This window comes from Sceloporus undulatus, chromosome 5, assembly GCF_019175285.1.
Source record: "Sceloporus undulatus isolate JIND9_A2432 ecotype Alabama chromosome 5, SceUnd_v1.1, whole genome shotgun sequence".
NCBI classification, from domain to species: domain Eukaryota; kingdom Metazoa; phylum Chordata; class Lepidosauria; order Squamata; family Phrynosomatidae; genus Sceloporus; species Sceloporus undulatus.
In genome coordinates, this window is record NC_056526.1 from 89,070,616 (window position 1) to 89,094,221 (window position 23,606).

The following is a 23,606-nucleotide window of genomic DNA, read 5'->3' on the forward strand; positions in this document are numbered from 1 at the left end:
GTTCTTTGGATGTAGTACTAGGACTTTGAGAGATCCGATTTCCAATTCCCGCTGAGCCATGGAAACTTACTGAAGAACTTTGGAGAAGTCACATACGCTCATGAAGTTACAAGACCAGCCATTTTTATCCCCATATGGATTCACTGCCATTGACCTTTTCTCAAAGTGAAATTCTTGACCTGCAGGTCCTTCCATACTACACAGTTGTAGCACTAGGATTCTGCTTTTAAGTGCTATGGCATCATAGGATTTGTAGTTAAGGGAGGACTGATTAGCATTCTCAACCAGAGTTCTCATGCTTAACCTAACTACACACCCCAGGATTCCACAGGATGCAGCCATGGCAATTTAAGTGGAATCATAAACCTTGGGGAAATCACACACTCTCAGCCTCAGAGGAAGCCAAAGACAATCCCTCTCCAAACTAACCTCACCAAGAAAACCCTGTGACAGATTTGGCTTAGGTTTGCTATGGTAGAAATGTCTTGAAGGCCAATAACAACAACAGCGTACCATAACTATGTAGGACCTTATCACACGAGGCACTTACTGCGCCGGAATTGTGGCCCAAATGCTTCAGGAGCATGGAGCTGGGATCGCCAGTCGCATTTCTCAAATGTCATTGAAACATTTCGTTGATCTTCCATCAATGATTCATTTGTGGAGCAGCTATTTATTACATAATGGAAGATCCTGTTACTACAGAAATGACTGCTCCATAAATGATTCGTCAGCAGAAGAGTGGGACGTGCTTCAGAAGCATGAATGGCAATCCCTCCTCCGCGCTTCTCAAGCATTTGGGCCACGATTCCAGCATGGTAAGTGCCTCATGTGATAAGGTCCATATTGTAAAAGGGCCTTGAATATGGAACTTCCACCCTGGTCAAAACACCAGCAAGACTTCTCATGTGTAATATCTCTCTCTCTCTCTCTCTCTCTCTTATGCTATGGTGAGCCCAACCCTCATAGGTTGGAAACAACTTGAAGGGACACAACAGCACCTTCCCAAACAGAGCTAGCATTGCAGAAAATGAGAGAGCTATGCTAATTAATAAAACAGAAGCTGTACACAAAGATTTAAAAATAATTATTTGAAGCATCTTATATATCTTTTGACCCAGTGGCATGAAAAGCATACATAGTTTTAAAACAGCTGCTACAGTATAGATTTTGCACGTTTTCTGCTAATAGTTACCACAGAATTGAGAATATATACTGTAATAATAAATGGATTATACATTAAATTTGCTCAGAATAAAGTATTTTGTATGTAGTTTGTTGCACGTGTCAGTTTTTAATAAATACTGATTTGTTGTGAGTAGAAGTGGGTAAAAATTCATCTCAGGGAAACAGAAAGCAAGCCCTGAATAGATAGATATCACACAGTTGCCAATGAATATATAATGCAGGCCCACTTCACACAGCAGTACAACAGTATAGAAGCAATTTCCTCAGGGCTTACTCCACATCTCAGAAAAGCTACTACTTGGGCCACATTGGCCAGGCTATCAAGGAATCATGAGAATTAGAACTTGGAAAGGTAACCTTTCCATGTTCTAATTCCTCCTACAATGTTCTATATAGATTTCAGAGTCATGATTGCTATATGGGGCTCTTTCCTTCCTAGTTGCTGGGCCAGATATGAAATGAGACCATTTGCCTTCTCTCTCTCTCGGTTCTGACATACAGATAGTAACCAACAATCTGAAAGAATAATCCCTAGGACATGTGTTTCCTATGTTGCTGTAGTAAGGTATTTTGTAGGCTGAATTGCATAACTGAATATTGGAAAAAAGATCAGATCTGCAAAGGAAAGTCCCATCATGGCACAGATTCATCTTTTTACTGTTAAACTGGAAATTTTAAGGGCCATTGCCTACAAACAGGAAGCTACCACATTGCACAGGAGTTCGGGCCACATGAAGACTGTGCCATTTGCAGTGACTCTGTGATATCTATCCTACTTGGGTCCAGTACACTGAATAGACAATTTACAGGGCCCAGCAATACGGGAAACACCTTTTTTCCTGTTGCGTCACTATGGTTGTTGGTTTGAAGCTTGAGAGAATTTGTGTTTGGCAAGGCCAAAGGAGCTTGTACCTTTGAAGAGGGGCCACAGCTCTGTAGTTTGCCCTGGGGTTGGGGGAAGGTCCCAGATTCAATTCCCAGCATTTCTGTTAAAACTTTCCCCCCTAATAAACAGGCTGCAGCTAAGCAAACTAGATGCACCAATGGTCTGATGCAGCTTGGGATGTCCTCCCTATAATGTAAGCAAGTTCAATATGCACGTTGCCTATCTAATATGAATTGTACCCAAATGGAACACCTAATTCCAGCTCAGCTGTATAATGTAGAACAACAAGGATTGTCAATGTTTCCTGGATTGGTATCCACTTTTCATTCCTAACCTGCAACAGATGGCATTGGTTGTAATGCTTCCCTTTCATTGCAGAGTCTCATAGAGCACAACTATCAGCTTGCATATAGTAGCAGTAGATGCTGGAGAAGGCTGCACACTAGTAGATGTTCACTACTCCTGACTGACTGTCTATCAGAGAAGGCAGCACCAGAAATAGTTAACACATGAATATTTGATGCTGTTACCATCCCAGGCATGTGATAATCGCTGGTCTATCTAACTCAGTATTGTCTCCATAACTATTCAGGGTTTTAGGTAGGAGTCTTTCCTGGCCTTATCTGGAATCTTCCATGCACAAAACATGTGATCCACCACTAGTTTCTGGATCATTACTGATCAGGTTCTAGCTGCCTTTGCCATGGCAAAGTGAGCTATAAATGCCCAGTTTTTCCTCACAAGCAGAAGCTTATATCAGTGGTGCTTCCCAGTCAACAGTTGCCTTCTTTTGAGGTGATACTTTGCCTTTTGTCTTTTCAACTGGACAGACAGATGCAACTCACTTTTAAAACAAGTTTTTAAATAGGTGACAATACCACTGTGGCACCTTACTTGAGGTCTGGACACAACCTCACTATGGGTCAGGAATGTCTAGCTGAAACCAATGTAGTAATACAGTGGTTTCCAAAGTTTTCATCTTTGAGGAAAAGGTACAAACATTTCCACATCCTTTTATCTGCTATAGAACCGCTCCATGTGTTCTACAGATGTTCTATGAAAAATTCTGAGGCATGTTACATTTTTTGAGCAACAACTAGTACTCAGCTGGTTAGCAGTGATGAACAAACTGACCCTTGCTAAGTTTTCTAAGAAACCCCGATGTGGCCTGGAAAACAGATCTTAAGACTATTGCCTTGAAAGCAAGTGTCCTCCTGTCATGGGTCAGAAGAACAGGGGACTGAAAGTGGGGCAGATTCTATAGCTTTAGAAATAATTTGAGCACTGGGCCCACTGAACTCTTACAAGGTGTGGACATTGTTAGAAGGAGGGGAAAACACAGAAGCACATGGCATAAACACATTTCTTCAGACAGTTAACAATCTTTATGCTTCAGTAGGTCTCAATTGTTGTTTCTCATTGACTCCCTTGCACACCCCCAACCCACACCCTTCACTACTATTTCAAAACACATTCCAAACATATGCATGAAGGCAGGACTGAGAGTGGAAACATTTCAAGGGAGAAGGGTGAAGCTGACAGTCAGAGTATTAAATATAGAACAAAGAGCCTAGTAGCTTTTTTGGAACAAATCTGGCAAAGATAATGTTAAGAAGCTCTGAGGAAATATCACACCATTTGGCAGACAACGAAAGGTGTCTGTGCTTGATGGGGAGTTTTTATTGTGGATAGTTTCCCAAGTGCTACAGCACTCTGGTCTTCAGGCACAGCGCCAAGGAGCTTCCCACGCAGAGTGGGACAGGGTTGACAAGGTGATTGTGTGAAGGCACAGTCTGGAGGCGTGGGCATCACTGCTGGCAACCACTGTTGTGGCAAAGCTGTTTCCTCAGTATTCCATAGAGAGCAGTCTCTCCCAGTGCTTGCCTTTCATCCCACTGCACAGTGCTTGAGTTGTGCAAAACTCTATTTTTATGGCTTTTACAAGATGGTCACCATCTTGGTTCCTGGTCAAATGATGAGACTGTGGTTCTGCTGCCACTGTTATATTTTTTAAAAGCCCTGATGTCTGCAGGACATTAGCACCAGAAGACCTCTGATCAAGGAATGGTTGTCTTTATACATTTTGTGAGCCTCTTTATGACTGAAGGCATTAAGGAGAAGTGGAGTTAGACTCTTTCATTTCAGAATCCTGTTAGTTACCTTCCAGGGAAGGTGTCTCTTTCTAATCTCATAGAATTCAGTGTTGGAAAAGCAGACATTTGTCAAAACATTCATAAGTACCATTCGCACATACCTTAGAATGCAAGCCTTAAGATATGCGTCTATAAATAAAGTTCAAACAGCCCTTGTAACAGACGTTTGTGTGTACCCTGACAGATGAATCCACAACACACTGAAGGAGAAGTGCATTCAAGGGGGAGCTCATATGGTGATCTGGAAGCCTAACCATCCCTACTGAGGATGGAAGCTCTTTCATGAACAAACTTTCTTGCCAAGGGAATGGTTTATGGTCCCTGTATTAGTCTTGCTGACCAGAAGCCTGTTGGTTTACTATAACTATCCCAGACCAGGCAGTTGTGGCAGGAGGGGAAAGGCTGCAGGCACTGTGGCCACAAAAGAAATAAGGCATTGGAGACTAGGATGCTCAGAGCTGATAGATTTCACCTTCCTTTCCTAACCACCTCCACACAATCTGGGAAAAGGGGGAACAGGAACAGTGAGTGTTGTTCACCAACAGAATCTCCACCACTGACTGCAATTTGGTAGCTTTCCTCATTAAATATAGGGGTAGGAATCCTGTTAGTTACTTATGTGCAGCTTGAGCATGCATATGTCCCATTTTTGATGGGATGCAGAGGGCTATTTTCCTGTTCTTGCACTCCTTCTAAAAACTTCCCACTGCCTAGCAGCTGTCAAAACCCAGGAGAGGCTGTTTCTGCTGCTTGAGAAGGAAGAAGAAGGAGAGGTGATTGAAACCATGAAGATCAGGCACTGAGGGGAAGGAAATAAATGTATCAAGTATATGACATACTTTTGCTGATGCATTATGGAAGCATGTATGGGGAACAGATAGTGTTCTTAAGAGAGGGCCAGAAGCTCACTCTGTAGCTCTTTCCTTTTTTCCCCCCTAATAATAAGACTTGTTTATATCTTACAGTCAGTGGCATAGTTCAGTATATCCTCTGTCTATGCTGCAGATTGAGTGGGCAGACTGTGTGGCAACATACCATGCTGGTAAAACATAATGGGATGAGTATAAACCCAGCATTGTACATAATCATGCAGTTTGCCCTAACCATCTCAGAAGATATACATGTTTTTGGAAAAGCTATAAATGAAAGAGCAAGAAAGCTGCTAATCCTATGGTACACTAGACCACATTCTCTGCCATTCTGTGAACAAAAATTGTGTTTGTATATGCACTTATGTGAAAAATATATTTTAGAAGGAAACAGTTTGTACAAACATGGGGCTTAACTTTTTTTGCACTTAATCTGGGATAGCTGCCCTTGGTCCACATGTTACACTAGATTGAGGTTACGTTTTCCCCCTTGAACTACCACTACTGAAGAAGGAAATTATGAGCTAGAATAAATCACCTGTAGCTGTACCTTGAAAAGGCAAATATCTACTGCTAGCTGCACTGCAAAGTTGATGGGAATATGCAAGGAAAGCAACGCAATGGCATCTGCACCTCAATGTGCCTTCCCTATGCACATCCCAGTAAGGCCTACAGTTCCTAATCCACCTAGAAATACAGGAGTGAAATTACCTATCTCTGTGAAGCATTAAGGGGATGTGACAGGAGACCTGGCAATAGTTATATTTTTTTAAAAAAATTAATAATATATTTATCTTAATTTCTCTGAACTACTATATTGATTAAGCATGTTTCATTGCCTCTCCTCTTCTACTCCTCAGTTCTATAAACAGTTATCTATTTGTGGTGGCAGGACAATATCCTATTTTTCTTGTCAATACCAATCCCTAAACCCCTATACTTTCTGTTGTTGCCCTCCAGGGACAATTAATGAGTGTAATCGGATGCCTACATAAAAGATCTGGTACCTGTCTTTCCACATCACAAAGCATACTGCAAAGCCCACAATGGCTGCAAGGAGATTAAGCACTATCTGAATCAGCAAGTAAAGACTGAAAGTACTGGTGATGTCGGCACAGTCCAATACATCCTGGAACATGAAGGTCCTGCTGAGGGGATCCACTGTATCCAATTTACACCGACAGATCTCAGGGATGGCTTCACAGGTGAACTGTGTGATCTGGGAATAACGGTAGGAAGCAAAAGCCACTGCCAAAACACAGACAATCAGACTCAGAGCACTCAGCAGAAAGTATGCAACCTGGGGAAAAAAAGAACAACTTTTTAGTGCCACAGACATACACAAATTCTAGTAAAGGCTCTTATATCAATCCCAGTGGTGCCAGATGACTTCATACACATAAAAAAAGAGCATGCAAAGAGATCTTGTACCATTTTTGAGACTAACTGAAAGAAAGAAACTGAAAGCATGAACATCTGTAGACTTGAGCCTACTACCTAAGATGCAGATGCATCCCAAAGGTGCTTACAAGATCCCTTTGCATACTGGCTTTCCAGACTAACATCTTTGAATTCTACCATCCAAAAAAGAGATACTGATTTTCCAAGTGTTAGAACAAATACCAGTGAATGTTGCCAGTCATGTTTAGGTGACTATCAAAATTTACCAGTGCATTTCTGAGGTTTTGGACATTAAACACATTTCATCTGACTCAGAGATACAAGGTACTACTTGATACAATGACAAAAGAGCCAAAGATATGCTCACTTTTGGCCCAAGTTTTAGGGGAACAGATCTTAAAAGTATAAGTATATAGTATTAAAATGAGCCAATCGACTGTAGACTACAAGCTAGGTGTTGAGATATTGAAGGGAGTAGAAAAGGAGAAAAGGTAACTCTATAGATTGGTTAACATGTTTTTTCAAAATCACATACACGCACATTTACTGAAAGTTTTATATGTTTTTAATTTCTACTCATTTTCATAATTTGTTACTACATTGAGTCACAGTACTTGGAGGCAAAGAGGGATATAAATTTGATGATGATCATTACAGAAGTGCAAAAAATTAACTACTGTATTATATTTATGTAAAATAGACAGTTTAATTTAATTTGAATGACTTCACTAAAAATCTTAGCTGAAAGATGCCTAAATAATGTCATCCATGATTCTATACCAACCTGACTCCCAATCCGTCTCCTGTGTCCCTATTTTGAGCACGGGAGACAAAGATACAGCTTCATGAATTTTGAATTATTTTTTTCTCATCCAGGCCACCTTCCTTATTTTTCCTCCCTTCCTCTCTTCTAACTTGAACTATTTAACCTTCTCTCCTTTAGCTTACTGGTTCTCACATGCATCCCTGCAAAAATTCCAGAGTTAAAGGGCTTGAAAACAGAGTTTCCTAGGACTGTTTCTCTGTAGTGTCCAGAGCAGAATACAGGAAGACTTACGATCTTGCAGTTTAGACTTTGCAATGCCCCAGCCCTGAGGAATTAACAAAAAGTAAGAAGTAGTTTTGCAAAAATATAAGAGAATTTGACTTTGGGTAAATAAAAAAAAAAACCCTGCAGAAAAAGGTAAAATGTTTGTTTGTTTGTTTTAACTTTTTTAGCACTTTCATTTAATCAATTAACAATTTAGTTAATAACAATTCTAGATTTGGCTAATGCTGAAATTACAAATTAAGGCATTCACTTTATATAAACAAATACACTTAATTACGTTTCTCCTTTTTGTTAGAAAATGTTCAGAAATTGATAATCGATTTTTTACTGTTTTGTTCCTATCTCTGGCTAGGCAGCTGTTTGATAAACAGAGAGGGTAAAGCTAGATTATATTTCCATAGACCTTATTGTGTTCCTTACTTTTTTCCTCAACTGAACAGCTCCCAAATATGTAACCTTTCCCCAGAGAGAGTTGCTCCAGCCCCTTTTCTACTCCTTTCTTTTTGCTCTAAAATATTATACAAGATCCTGCAAAAGATGGGTTGCAAAAGTGGAACTGCATCATGTCTCCTCTCCTCTCTCATTCCTGTAAACACACACACACACACACACACACACACACACACACACACACCAACAACAACCCCTACTTTTATAAGCTGCACCCCCCAACACAGCTGGTGGAGGGGAGGCAGCAGAGATTAAAAGTCCAGCAATGTGCCTGTAGATGGAGGCAAAGCAATGATTTAATAATCTTCCAGGACATCTGGAGGACCCCCAGAACATCCTGGAGAACATTGGTCATTACGTGTCCATCTAAAGGCACATGGCTGGACACATCACCGCCACTGACCTTCCCACTCTCCACCAATCAGTAAATGGTTGTATCAGGTGGATGCAAGATCTGTAACATAGGATGAATATTTCAGGTCTGCTTTTCCCACACTTAAAACTTCTTCAGTCTCAATCCCATCCTGTATAAAGAAATCAATGTATTTTTGGAAATGCTCATTTAAAAAAGGAACAGAAAATAAAAATTTCAACCATATACACCAGTCAGTTCCATAAATAAAGGTATTCCAAGCACGGAAAGAACTATATACCACCTGCTTGCCCTGAACCTGTTGCTCAGAAAAACTATCAAACAAACAGATGACACTTCTAATCCAGCACCATAAACTTGACTGTACATAGAGGAACTCTGGTTCAGACTTTTAAGAACTGGACTCTATCTGAATGAATGAAAATAGACTTTCGCTGTCTCCTTCTTTCAGTCTTTTGAAGTCTCAAATTCTTTTCATTCTGTTTGTGCAGATATTTGCAAATTTTGGTAAATTCAGCTTGCTAGGTAGACTAAATGAAGAAATTTTCACACATCTGTGTCAACATCTAATATTGGGAGGCTTTCAAATTATATATTACTATTATGGTTAATGATGTTAAACAGTTATTTGAGTGAGGGGAGTAAATCCCATACATAAATTATGCATTATATTGGTGTGTGTGTGTGTCTTGATTCTACAGTTAAGACAAGCCATTTCCCAGCAGCACTCCAAATTTTATCATTATGAGGGGAGGAAAACATTGCCCCTGAATTCAGTATCACCTACTTTTGCTTTTTTGTTTATTATGTTTCCATCAGCAACATGACATGGATGAGAATGTGTTTCTTTAAATAGGGAGCTCTCCTTCTTTCTTTCCCTCTCTCTTTTTTTGCAGTCACAACATGAGTCAACTAACAATACAAAAGCAGCTTTGTGACCTTGATGTTCCAAGTGTGTATGTCTTGATAAAAATCCATAGGCCAGGTATATTAGTCTTCCACCTACAGTATGAATCAATCTTCCTGTTTGTGACAGAGTTTAGAAGGCAAAATAGCTAAGTTTATTGATTGTGCTTGAAGCAATTGTATATATTCTACCATCAAACTTAAAATGCCTATATGTTTATATTGGCAGAGTTTGCTGAAATCAAATAACAATATTGTGAAAGTTTCAACAAAGCAAAACAAAAACTGAAGGCAATTTTAGCTGAATTCTGTAAAAGCCTCACTTGGAAAAAATGAAGACAAGTACATATAGGAACAGGAGCAACTAAAAACAAAGAACTCAACTGAACAAAACAGAAGATCTGCAGGTTTTAAAAATAGAAAATTTACTATACAGACTGTGGCATGATTTGGATTGAAAGTGCAGAACTAGATAAAGGGTTGAAACTTTTCTCTCTACACTTTAGTTGTAATCCCTTCCCTCAAAGAGACTGTTTTGCTGTCAAAATGTATAGAATTGTTGGGCAAATGCAAACTTTGGGAAAGCAGTTTATGAAAACAGTGCACAGATGTGGGTCGGAGAAGAAAAAACTAACCTAATCTCATCTGGTTCTATTTTAAGAGGAAATAAAGCTAGTGATCAAGTTTTTATTTATTGATTTATTTATTAAAGTTAAAAGAGACAGACAAAAAGACAAAATTTGTAGCATTTTGTATGAGAATTGCTGACATATCTAAGAAAATTGAGGACTTGGGATGTTTTTAAAACCCTGTGGAAATTGTAAATGATCTCATCCGGCTCCATTTTAAGAGTAAATAAACCTACTCAATACATTTAAAAAACAAAATTTCTCAGAAACTTGATAGAGAATTTCTGACATAATTCTAAGCACACTTGTTTTCTAACTCCTCAGTCACTTTACCTAAATTCAGGTAAACTAAGAAGACTGAGTATTGCAGAAATCTGAGGCTCAAAACACACTATAGAAATAATCCAGTTTGAGACGGCTTTAACTGTCCTGGCTTAATGCTAGGGAATTCTGGGAACTGTAGTTTTGTGAGCCATTTAGCCTTCTCTGTCAGAGAGCTCTGGTGCCACAATAAATAGTCAAAATCTATGAGAGAACTACTATACAATGTTTTATCGATGATACTTAACCCCAGTTAAATTTGCAAAAATGCAAACAAATATGAAAGAGACATGTTGGGAATGCAATAGGGAAAGAGGTACCTTCTATTATGCATAGTGGCAATGTGAAAAAGCCAAAATTTCGGGACATTGATACTTAAAATTATAACAAATATCATGTTACAAATTGTCTTTGTTCACATTCCTTTACTGACTTGTTTCCCACCTGAAACTGCGTCTTAACCCTCTAAACACCACCTTCAATAAACTAGCTCTGTACTTCACAAATAACACAACACACCTCTCCAATATCACTGGATTTGTTTTGTCCTTTTCAAATCCCTCTTCCCTCACGTGAAAACCTGAATCCCCTCAGGGCCAGACTGTTATCTCTAACTGCACCTTTGGCAGATTATGACACACTCCCTAGTGTCACTAGACATTTTTTGTCCCTTTTAAGATTTTCTACCTAACATGGGAGTCTGAATCCCATTAAGGTATATATCTACTTCTAACTGCCCCTCTGGCAGTTCTAACTGCTCTCAGCAGCTCTTGAACACTCCCGCTTCTTAACCTTTTTGCCAGCCTGACTCCAGTTGGATACTCCAAACATTCCAGTCTGCCAGGGGTTCTCCACAATTACCAACATGGGATGTTGCCAACAATACAGTGGATTTAATCATAACATTTATAAACTGGCCAGTCCAACAGGGGAAGCATCGGGGAACAGGAGGAAAGGGGGCGGGTATGGGGGCACCTCCATAATCATGCTGTGCCAACGTGTCACTGGGTGCACAGACAGTTGCACAGGACATCTAATTGGCTGCCAGCTGGGTGGAATGAAGATGGCAATTGGTTGCCACTGGTGATGCATCTGTGCACTCATGTGCATGCATATGTGGTAGAACAGAAAAAAATAATGGTGCAGCACAGGTTCTATCCATGAATGCTGTTTTGGTGGGTCCATATCTGCAGACAAAGGAGGTTGGTGCAGACAGCCCATCAATGCTCAGCACATTGTAGGAACCAGTGGTGCAGTCAGTGGGTTCTCCCTATGAATCTGGAAAATCCAGACGTAAGCTGTTTTTCCCCCCTCTGTCTTCTCAGTCCCTATGTTGCTGGCATGTCTGGGCATGTACAGTTACACAACATTCACTGAAACCATTGTGCCAACAATGTCTCAGTATTCATATAATGGTGGCAAAGTCAGGGGACATTTCATCTGCTTACTCTCTCCAGTTTTATCCAAGTCATGCCTTTGTAAAGATTCACTAGAAATATTATCAGAAAAGCTGCTCCCTCACCCTACACACATGTTCTGGTGCTGACAACCCTGGTTTAAATGAGCTGCGGGAAAGAAGTAACTGCACTGTTACAGCCTGACATTGGTCTAAATCCTATTTTAGTCGTCAGTAAACAGAACCATTAAATTAATTGTATGCATCTATGTGTTCAATAATTGATACAGTGGGTCTATTCTAATTGGGACTAACCAACCAACAGTCAGTGTGTTTTAACTATGGGCTTTATCAGACTGGCAAAAAAGACGGAAGCATAGAGGTATGCCCCCGTCAACATTGCGCAGTAATACAAAGTCGCATGATGTCATGTGATAATCTTCACATTATTGGGTGATATTGACGGGAGCATACTACTATGCTCCCATCTTTTTTGCCAGTTTGATAAAGTCCTATGTTAATTTACATCTCCCAGTTCCTTTTTGAAATGGAGGTTTAAGTCAGTCAGTGCCTATTTCTCATGAAGGCTCCTGGGGCCCTTTCAAACTACACAGTTATAACACTATAATTCCATTTTAAGTGCCATGGCAACATCCCATGGAATTCTTTGATTGGCAATTTAAGGAAGGGGAGCTATAATTATTAACCACAAAGTTCCTCTAGTGCCTCCAAAAACTATAAACCCCAGGATTCCATAGGATGCATGCATGGAAATTAAAGCAGTGCTATAACTGTGTAGTGTGCAAAGCACCCAGCCCAGATTCAGAGACAATATGCTTCTGAACAACAGTTCCCTGGGAGTAACAACATGAGAAACTCTTCCTCTCCTATATAGGGATTTCCCATCTGCTTGTGGTTGATCATTATGGGAACCCAGGTGCCAAACTTGATATGTCTGTGGTCTGATCCAGCAGGGCTCTTCTTAAGTTATTACAAATCTTGGTAGTTATAAAAAAAATCATGCCTTTAGCATGTAGAAATTAGGTCATCACCCATTTAAAAAGACATATTTCTACCCTTTCAGGCAATACTCCAAGAAACACAGAATCATGTGAGTTTTGAAGAAAATAGCTATTACCTTCCTAATGTTTGGTGCATAGTTTTGAGGAATGGTGGGGCAGAAGATTTTCCACATATCAAGTGAAGCGGAAGTGGTTGGGGGATCAAAGCAGTTTAGGAAGGAGCACGAGGTAGCCCTGAGATCCTGTCAGCAGACGAGTCACATGACAGACCCAGAAGCAATTCCAAAGCTGTCAAAGTGAAGAGATAGCAAGGGAGCTTGGGTTTGCTCTCTTCCCCATTGCTTGAAAGAAACACTGCCTGGCCATTGCTACAGCAGAAACTGGGTGTAGAAGGGGAAAGAAACACATTGGACTGTGCACTGCATCTTACATGTGTTCCTTGTATGATCTCACTAACAAAAATAAATAAAAACCAAGATTCTTTAAAAAAAAATTCTAGCCATGCCTTGTTATTGTACACACATTTTCAGAAAAGGATTGTATATATCTTGTATATATAATTTGGATAGCAAAACAACCAGCACTGTGAGAAAAAAAAGCCAACAGGTTGTCTGTGGCAGTCAGAAATGTACATTTGCCACTAGCTGGGAAAATCTTCAATATACTATTCCAAAGAGGCAACATATTTTTAAATCCACCTGAACACAGAGGTGCACAGAGTATTTCTTTCAAGACTGAAGAAAGGGGTGGAAAACAGTTTTGAAATTCTTATTAATATTCTCCATTTCTCAGTTTCTGGGATCCATTGTCAGTCAACTTAATTGAAAAACAGGTCCAGGCATATTTTAATCAGTGGTGGACAAAAACATCTACCAAAATCCATACACTAGGAAAAGTTGGGAATGAAGATTTACACTGTGGGAAATGTATGCAAAGTGTATGCAAACCCGATATAAGTGTGTACCGTAACCTGATACAAACAAACAAAGGGATGGGAATGCAAGTGAAATGTGGAGTAAATCAGGCTGGATTTGGAGAAAATGCAGTGAAAAGTAAGGCTAAGGATTTTTCACATCCCTATTCAGAATGGCACCAATGTTTGCAATCACTTGGATAAAACCTCAGTGGTATGAGTTAGAGGTAGGAGAGTGATTGCTAGAAACACACAAATTATCTGCCAATTCTTCATCCCATGTAGAGGTTGAGTATCCCTTATCTGGAATTCTGAAATCTGAAATACTCCAGAATTCAAAGTTGTCCACATGGGTGGCTGAGATAGCAACACCTTTGCTTTCTGATGGTTCAGTGTACACAAAGTTTGTCTCATGGACAAAATTATTTTGAAAATATTGTGTATAAAATGCCTTCAGGCTATGTGTATAAGGTATATATGAAACATAGATGTATTTTATATTTAGACCCATCTCCAAGATATTTCATTGCATATGTATATGCAAATAATTCAAAATTTTAAAAAAACCTAAATAAAAAGCACTTCTGGTCCCAAGCATTTCAGACAAGGGAGACTGTATTTAAATCCATCACTGACTAGCAAGTACGAAAGAAACACAAGTATTTGCTTCTGCAAAAGAGATCACAACAGACCTTCACTGACTAGTAGTACTCATTAGCTGTATAGTCATCACGATCAGTGTGTAAAAAGCTGAATTCTTTGACTTGTACATCACAGCCACAAATATTTGAAAATGTTTGCCTACGTTTGTTAGTCATTGGAGTTGGCAAGTAGGGAACAATGTGGGGCACTGAGACCGCTACAGTCTGATCTCTAAAAATCAGTCATCCAGCTTCAGAGACATTTCAACTTAATAAGGGAGGGAGGAAAAGAAAAGAAGAAAAGACTGTACCTTGATAACAAACTGGATGCAGGTTTTCTCATCTGGCTGGTAAGAAATACAAAGCATCACTAGACCCAGTAAGGCCACCCCACAGACCTACAAAAGATAAATTTAACATCACATTTTAAGAAGGAAGGTGGGAGGAACAAAACAGACAGTGTCAGACAAAAATATCCCATTTCCAAGAAAATATGTCAGGCACTCAAACCACATGCTATTTATTATATTTCTTAACTATAGTCGTGTAGGCTGTCTAATAGCATATCCTCTGTATGGATCACAAAAAATGGAAAGACAATAGAATACAATTAAAATTGCATTGAATAATTAATTTACAATTGAAATATAATATCAAAAAGTAAATGGTGCAGGATGTGCTGACCCTTGCGATTTCCCCAAAAGTGGGAGACTCGACTGCATAATTTGTGGTGCAGGATAAATTCCATGGAATTCAGTGGAGCCTTCTGCCTTTTAAATATGCTTAAGATGACAGACTTTAAAAATCTATCACAGGTACATAACTATCAAAATCATCTGGAATCCTACTTGAATTCTTATCTTCAAAATGTCACAATCATTCATACTATTTTTAAGACACTACTTTTAACTTAACAGTTTTTTGCAACCCAGCAAACAGATTTGTCACCAAAACCTCAGCATCTAAAAACAGATCTCTTGGTAATGGAGGTTTCATTCTGTGTCATTTTAGGAAGCTATGGAAGGAAATCAGATTGCCTGAGCACATGGTTAAAGAAAATACCAGTGTGTGTTAGTTATTCTTTTCTATGCCTCCTGCATTTACATTCTGGTCCAGTAATATGTTCTCATCCTCCCATGGACTTGTCTTTTCATCTAGGAGTGACAGAAACTGTCAGAGTGGTCAAAGATTAAGGCGGAGGTCCCTTCAGAAGGTAGCCCTTTACGGAGCTGCTTTCTTTTTCAGGTTCATTCCTCTGTGTCCTTGTTTTCTCACCATCTCTATAATGCCTTTAATACAACTGGCATCTGCATCATGACCAAACCTTAAATGAAACCACATTAAAATTAAATGCTAAATAAACCTCTGCAACAAATGCAGCTGAACTGAGGATGTGACAGGACAAAAACGCAGTGGGTTGGTTCACAGAATGCCAAGGGTGTAGTCGACCCAGGACTCATGGGGACAATGACTTCCAGAAGAGATTAGTTAAAATGATCATGTTATTGTCCATTCATCTTAAGCTTCCTTGTTCTTCTGATCTCAGATGAATCCTCAGCAGAAAAGGAACAAAGCATGGATAGATGGAGGAATAGATTTTTATTGTTGTTGACCACTGTTAAATCAACTTTGACTTATGACAACCTTATGAATGAGAGACCACCAAGCCACCCTATCATCAATAGCCCTGCTCAGGTCTTACAGACTCAGGGCTGTAGCTTTTTTGATTGAGTCTATCCATCTGAAATGTGGCCTTCCTCTTTTCCTACTTCCTTCCACCTTATCAAGCATTATTGTCTTTTCTAGTGAGTCCTGTCTTCTCACAATATGGCCAAAGTGTGACAGCATCAGTTTAGTCATCTTGGCTTCTAGAGACAGTTCAAGTTGTTTTGCTCTAGGATCCATTGATTTGTCTTTTTAGACAAATCTGCAGAACCACATTTCAAATTAGTGATTTTTCTCCCTATCAGCTTTATTCGCTGTCCACCTTTCACAATCATGCATAGAAAGTCAGAATATGATGACATGGACCATTCTTACTTTAGTATTCACATAAATATACTTGCTGACATCTTTTCAGTCGTCCAGCCAGACTTATGATCTCATAACTTTTGGGATACACATTTATGATGGGAATGACAGAACATGACCCCTAAAAACTACCTTTCCAGTCAGCTAGCACCCCAACTGAAAGGTTTCCAAGGCACTATGGATCAGGGTACTGGGAAATGATGTGCGCAGCACTCTCCTGGTCACAGGATGCATTGAGACAAGCAGCTGCAGCAGAATCTCAAGGGATTTCTCCAGCTGCATGTTCTCAATGCACCCTGTGACCTGGAGGGCATTGCAAATATAGGGATAAAAAAGACGGAGAAAAAGAAACAGTCAGTGTGTCCCAAAGGAGTGCCACTCCAATACACAGAAATGATGCTCTGCACCCAAGTCTTGCAAGAGTTTCCTGCTACTACTGTTGAAAGAAATGGCCAAGGGAGTGAGCTCATCTGGGCAAGTGAAGAGTGGGACACATCCCCACAAGAAGAGAGGCTTCATGGTGGTTTTATGGGACCCTGAAAAGACATTTCATGCAACCTTCATCCCCAACATGGCATTAAAGGCTGTTGGTGCCCCTTGTCTTTCTTGTACACAATACTTTAACTGAAGACCCACCCCTTTTTCTCTCACTGCCCCCTGCTGTCCCCTCTCCCCTTCACCACCCCTGGACCTTTCCACCACCACCCCGGGGGGGGGGGTGTACTGCCCACCTTGAGAATCACTGATCTAAACAAACAACAGAGTAACATCTGAGACTTCTCCTGTATGATATTTAATATTTTTGCCTCATGAAAAAACCAGTGAAGCTTTGAAAGCCTGCATGATTTATTTTCTGCATTTTTGGTTAGCTAATGATATCTAATTGTATTCCCAGTTTACCAACCTGTTCTTTGAGCAGGTCACCCATGCCCAGAACAGGTTGAGCAAACCCTTTCTGAACAGGCTTGGCACCTCATACTATAGTATTACCTGCCAATGGTGCCTCCATTTTAATCTGGATGAAGCCATTTTTTTACTCAAAGGACTTGTTAAGCAGGTCCACTGGTATCTCCTACATGGCATGAAAAATAAACGTAGGGGGTATCATCTGGATATTCATTATATTTCACTCCAGATTTCCAGGCTATCTCCCCACTGGTTTCATGTTGGTGTTGACCAGCAAACAGATCTTTGCGGGGTTCTATGGGGCTAAGAGAGACTCCTAATATCACCTTCTGTAATACTATTATCAGTGGTCTCAAAAGCCACTGAATGGTCCAGGAGGAATAATACAATTGCTAATTAAGTCTTTTTGCCAGTTGAAGTAATCTAACTATTTATTATTAGTAGTACTATTACCCTACCTTTCTCCTGGGACAGCATACAAGGCAATATCAGTACCAAAGCAAAGTCTGAATGTTAGGTTGAAACATATCCAAGCAATTAATACCATTCAAGAGTATCTAGAATTCATCCAGAAATGCCACTCCTTTCAAGCTTCTTGCTCCAAAAGGGGAAACTGATAAACAGTAAATCAAGTTTCTGAAAACAATGGTGATTGCAGAACAGACATGGTAGATCTGAAGAACTTCATTTGTCAGGGCTATTGTTTTTGGAATAACACCAACCAACCCACTACACATCCTCCACAAAGCAGTTCAGCAGTTTAAAGGGAAATTCAGTTTTAGAGCTCTGGACTACTAAAACCAGAGTGAAATCCAAATGCTGATTTAAGTCCAAACAAGCAATTAAGAGTACCAAACAAAACCCAAATGCAATTTTTATAAGATCAGTTGCATCTCACCGCAGGATAAATACAGTGCAATCCACAATAAATTCTTCTAGGATTGCTGTTTGAAAGGCTGATGGAAATATTTCTGCACTGAACCTGGTAAATACTTGTCAGGTTTTTGGGAGACTGGAAGCTATACTTGGCAATACAGTATACAGAAAACTAGGGCAAAAACATGCTGCACTGAAGAGTTCCACATATTAATAGATTAATCAAACTATCCTGCTATCCTAATGTGTGAGAAAATATTTCAAGAATGACAATTCCCACAAATTGTCCAGCTGAGTTCTGCCTGAAAGTTTCAGGATGTACTGAATATCCAAATTCTCCTTTATTGGGCTATCCTGCCAGATGTCTTTAGACAGGTGTCGCCCTGCATGATAAGAGCCAGCATGTTGTAGAGGTTTGAGTACTGGCCTATGGCTCTGGAGACCAAGATGCAAATCTCCACTCAGCCATGGAAACCCACTGGATGGCCTTCGGCAAGTCATATTCTCTCAGCCTCAGGAAGGCTCTGACCAAACCTTGCCAAGAAAATCCCATGACATGTTTGCCCTAGTTGGAAACTTGAAGGCACACAACAACAACTCCCTGCAGGGTAGAGATCAGACCTCTGTTCTTAAAACTCAGCCATTCTGGAACAAAGAGATATACTGGTTGCTGTCTCTCAGACTGATAATCAAAATGCATCTGAACAACAACAACAAAAACCCTAAACTTCTTTGCAGTGAATTAAATCTGAATTCAAACTGAAACCTTGACCCCAAAACAGAATCAAACCCTGCCAAACAAAATGCGGTCCTCGCTTAAAAGCCAAGTGGTTTTGAAAAGCTAGATCTCACATTATTTTTTCAAAGAGCCCTTTCAGACTGCATAAATATAGCACTTTGGTGAGCCACTAGAACTCTCTGTCTTCTAAATGTTATTGTTGTTGTTAACTCTCTTCAAGTCGACCTCGACTCATGGCAACTTTATGAGTGAAATACCTCCAAGCCCCCCTGTCCTCAATTACTCTGCTCAGATCATGCAAGCTCAGGGCCGTGGTCTCCTTGACTGAACTATCCATCTAATATGCAGTCTTCCTCTCTTTCTGCTACCCTTCACCTTTCTTAATGTTACTGTCTTTTCCAGTGAGACATGTCTTTCCATTCTGTGGCCAAAGGAGGACAGTCTCAGTTTGGTCATCAGGTCTGATCTGCTCCAGTACCCATTTGTGACTTTCTGGCTGTCTACAGTATCCTCAGTACTCTTCTCCAGCATCAAATTTCAAATGAGTTTATTTTCTTTTTGTCTGCTTTCTTTACTATCCAGCTATCTCATCCATATATGGTGATGAGAAATACTGTACAATGGTTTGGACTATCCTTATTTTAGTGTACAGATTTATATCTTTATACTTTAGGATTTTGGGTAGTTCTTTCATTGCTGACCTTCCCAGACCTTATATTCTTTTGATTTCTTGACTGCAACCTCCATTCTGGTTCTAAATACGCCTCCCTAAACTATAATCACAGGAATCCATAAGATGGTGCCATGGTAGTTTAATTGGAAAATATTGTACTGTAACTCTATGGTGTGTAAGGGCCCCAAGTGTTTTGAACAACACACAAAAGGGACTGTCAAAGACATTTACTGTTCAAGCATCATAGCCAAACCTTACAATAAGTGTTGTGCCTTGGCTTGTGCATCTCACTCCTTTGCTCCCTTTCCTATTCATATGTTCTCATCACTCCCTTACTTCCTGGCTAGTTCAGAGGACAAATTAAAAGCTGGTAAGCATCACAAGAAGCAAGAGGACCTTGGTCAAATAAATGCTACAGACATATTGGTCCAGTTCTTGATGCTTTTATTAAGGACACTTCTCTCAATAAAACTGAGCTATTCTCTCCTCTCTGAAACAGAAAATAACAAGACTCCCCCCCTCAAAAAAACCCCTAAAACTATACCAATCAACTAAAATAAAGGTCTCAGAATTTAAAGATATAGTATGATCTAAACCAAATTAGATATTCACATCCTGATCAAATTAGCCAATGAAATATAATGTAGGCGTATTACAGAGCGCCGAAAAGCAGGGCTCTGCCTGCGCCGTCATTAGCTGTGCCGAGAAGCCCCAGCGGCCAAACCACGAGGCTTCCCTGTGTAGCTAAAAAGAAGTGCCAAAATGGTGCTTCTCTTTCCATTGTGGCTATGACGTCGCGAGGCGCCAATGGCGCACTCGCAGCGTCATATGTGCTGCGCAACATGTGGACGCAGTGTGTCCGCTACGTCAAGATGGCAGCCCCCGTTTGTATAGGGTGCTGCCATTTTCTACACGCAGAGCGCATATTAGGGTTGGGGGCGTCCGGAAAGGACGCCCCTTTCTAACCCTAGTACATGCTCATCACATACTAAGGTGCCCGTTTGTAACGGGCCTAAGAAAACTCTTCTCACACATATCAGAAACCTGGACAGGGAGGAAGAAAGCAGTAGTTAAGTAGTAGTCATTGCTATTAAGCAAATCCAGTCAGAAAATGAAACCACATAGCTTCCAACATTTCAGAGATGAAAACTGAGATGCATGAGACCATGCAACATGACAGTATGATCAAGTTGGCAAAAGTTACTGACGAGTAATAATACACAAGCTTGAAGAAGCTGCATCAGTTTGCTTTTGCCTGAACCTACCCCCTGGCCTATGAATTAATTAAAAGCAAACTACTTTTACATGTTGAGCTCAGTGTGAAGTAATTAAAGTTTAGGAAAAAGGGGAAACGTAGGAGGAAGAGAGAGAAACTGGATGGGGACATTTTAACAGCAACTGAAAAAGTGGGACAACAAAGGATTACTTCAGACTGTCCCTGCCAAATTAGGACAGCTGAAGAATATGAAGCCAAAGTTGTAAGACACATAGGCGGGTTACAAACCGCCATGAAAGTACGGAGTCAGTCCGTACTAGGGTTAGGAAGGTGTGGTGCTTGAAGCCCCAAGGACACCCCTTTTCAGGCTGCAAGGAGGGGGCCTTTTCACACTTCCCCGCAGCCTGGAAAGTGGCGGATCAAGGCCTCGGAGGCTGCCGGTCTGGCAGCTGAGGCCCCGATACACCGGGGAAAGGGGCGGGTGCAGCCCGCCCCAGATGGGCGGTCTGTAACCCGCCATAATTTAAGTCAATATAATACTGACATTTATTTTATGGTACTTGTGATCAAACATAATGGCACCTCCATCCATTTACATAAACATGTGGGGTTCAGAAACTGAAAAGACAAAGGGCCACCACAGATTTTTAGAAACAAAATAAAACATCTGTATTTAGCCAAACTCCCAAAAATCACAATTTAGCTTTGAAAATGATTAAAAATTTTGGCTAATTATTTCTTATCTCAGATTCAAAAGTTTTTATTCAAGATTTTCCAATTTACAAGTCTACCTAAAATGTAAGATACTTTTCACAAATTATTGGAACATTTACCACAAACTTTCAGTGCAAACTGTTGCAATAGGTTTTGCATTACTGTACTTCTCTTCACAAGTGAAAGGCTTATTTTACTGTAAAAATGTGTACATTTCCCAATTTAAAAAATGAAAAGAAATTACATTTCCAATGCCTGAGTGTGTGAAGAAATTAGTATTGTAGTAATAATGATAAAGAAGGACAAAAAGTATATTTTTACAAAAAGTATATGCAAAGTGAAAAATACAAACACAAAACCAATATTCCATCAGTTGTGTTTACAATGGGAATTTTTTAGACTCAAAACTAGTTTTTATTATGTAACCAAGTAAAATTTTGCACCAATTGTGGAAACACATGCAAAGAAATAATAAATAAACATGCCTACATCATACATAAGAGTTCTGAAGAGTTGTGCATATTTTTTATGCTCAGAAGTAATATTCATGCAGAAAGATGAGAATAGAGACTGTAGTCTTTTAACAAACTGATCTCTCCCTTTTTTTGTATCCATGTTTTAGATATTTGCTATACTACAGGCACATCAACAGCACAGATCTGACTGTGGAACTGTTATTGTTGTTGTTGTCGTCTTCAAGTGGTTCCCAATTTATAGCAACCATAAGACAAATCTATCACAGGGTTTTCTTGGCAAAAGATCCGGAATAGCACACAAAAGGATGAGGAAAGAGGAGGTCTCAGCATGTGAACCTGACACTCCTTGAAGCTAGTTCATGAAAAGTGAAACTAGTTCGTCTGAAGCCCAGATGTAAATACACCTTTGCCTGTTTTAATGAACTAGTTTCACTTTTTATGAACTAGCCTTAAGGAGTGTCAGGTTCACGTGCTGAGACCTCCTCTTTCCTCATCCTTTTGTGTGCTATTCCTGATCTTTCCCCCCCGCTTAGCAAACCAGAGTTTGCCTCTCCCTCAGAATAAGCAAGCTATAGTCTATGCTTGTTTGCCAGACCAGATTATGAATCAGGGTTTATTCTGGTTTAGAGGCAAGCACAAAACATGTATGTGCCTGTTCAAGTGGATTGGGAAAATATGGTTCTCCGTGAACAAAGATCAAAAGTCCAGAATGGAGAGGAGGATATATGAAAGGTCAAAAATTCTTGAGGTTGTTCAGATTATGGCAACTATGTTTTAGCATATGTGGACTAGGGCACTGGGAAAGCAGGGTTTAAATCCTTGCTCAGCCGTGGAAACCTACTGAGTGACCTTGGACAAGTCACACCCTCTCAGCCTTAGAAGACGAAAATGACAAACCCCCTCTGAATAAATCTTGCCAAGAACCTAGTATGATAGGATCACTGTAAATCAAACACGAGGACACATAACAACAACAGCAATCATTCTTCTTTGCTCCTTCCCTCTCACTGTTCAGTCCCATATAAAAATTCCAGGATTTTGTGAATATCCAAATTTTATTAGTTAAGTAAAGTAGGAAAATGGAGGAAATTTATTCTGTTGCATGCTGCTACCAATTGTGGAAGGTCTAGGGATTGTGTTCTTATTGTGTTTTAAGAACAATGCCCTGGCTTCCTTTGTTTGTGTCCCCAGTCTGGCACTGTCCTACTTGTGACTTAGGAGGTACAGAAGGCAAGAACTTGTTAAACCACAGATTTATTCTCATAATTTTGAATTTTATTACAGTGTGTCAAATTTTACCACACACACAAAATGAGTAATGAATTCCAGTTCCAGTATTTGCATGCAGGGAACATTTTGCTCTCACTGGTTCACCAGCTAAATTTCCCTTCATTCATGCTAATGGACTAAAGCACTTGCTTTTCAGCATGGAAGAGGGTGACAGTTTTGCCACTAATAAAGCAAAGATCCCTTCAATAAATCAGGCTCTATTTAGCACATTAGCACTCTCCCTTCACTCTTCTGTCACAGTATGTTAGCAGCAGCCAGGGGGACAAAGTCACCCCTGAGGTAATCCCAACAGGGATTCACGAGTATGAGCTTAGTCTATTATCTCCAGCTAACTTCCCTGAAAAGGTCTTGGGAATATCTCCCCGAGTTTTGCCGGAGCTGACAAAGTGGAATGTTAATAAGGCACCAGGGAGGGGGGAGGAGGCAGGGAGGGTGCACTTGAGTGGGATGTTGCTAAAACAAGTGCTTGCTGGTATTTTACACCAT

At 40.1% G+C, this 23,606-nt stretch overlaps 1 protein-coding gene across 1 annotated transcript in view; it reads right to left on the reverse strand.

Moving 5' to 3' along the window:
- Positions 1 to 1,072: 1,072 nt before the first annotated feature.
- The window catches only part of SSPN (sarcospan), a 30,013-nt gene continuing 7,479 nt past the window's right edge, over positions 1,073 to 23,606 (reverse strand). The window contains exons 2-3 of the mRNA XM_042470633.1: positions 14,511 to 14,597; positions 1,073 to 6,396 (exon numbers count right to left, since the gene is read on the reverse strand). Of these exons, the coding sequence (XP_042326567.1) occupies positions 6,031 to 6,396; positions 14,511 to 14,567 (423 nt within the window). The 5' untranslated portion in view covers positions 14,568 to 14,597 and the 3' untranslated portion in view covers positions 1,073 to 6,030. The remainder of the gene's footprint in view (positions 6,397 to 14,510; positions 14,598 to 23,606) is intronic.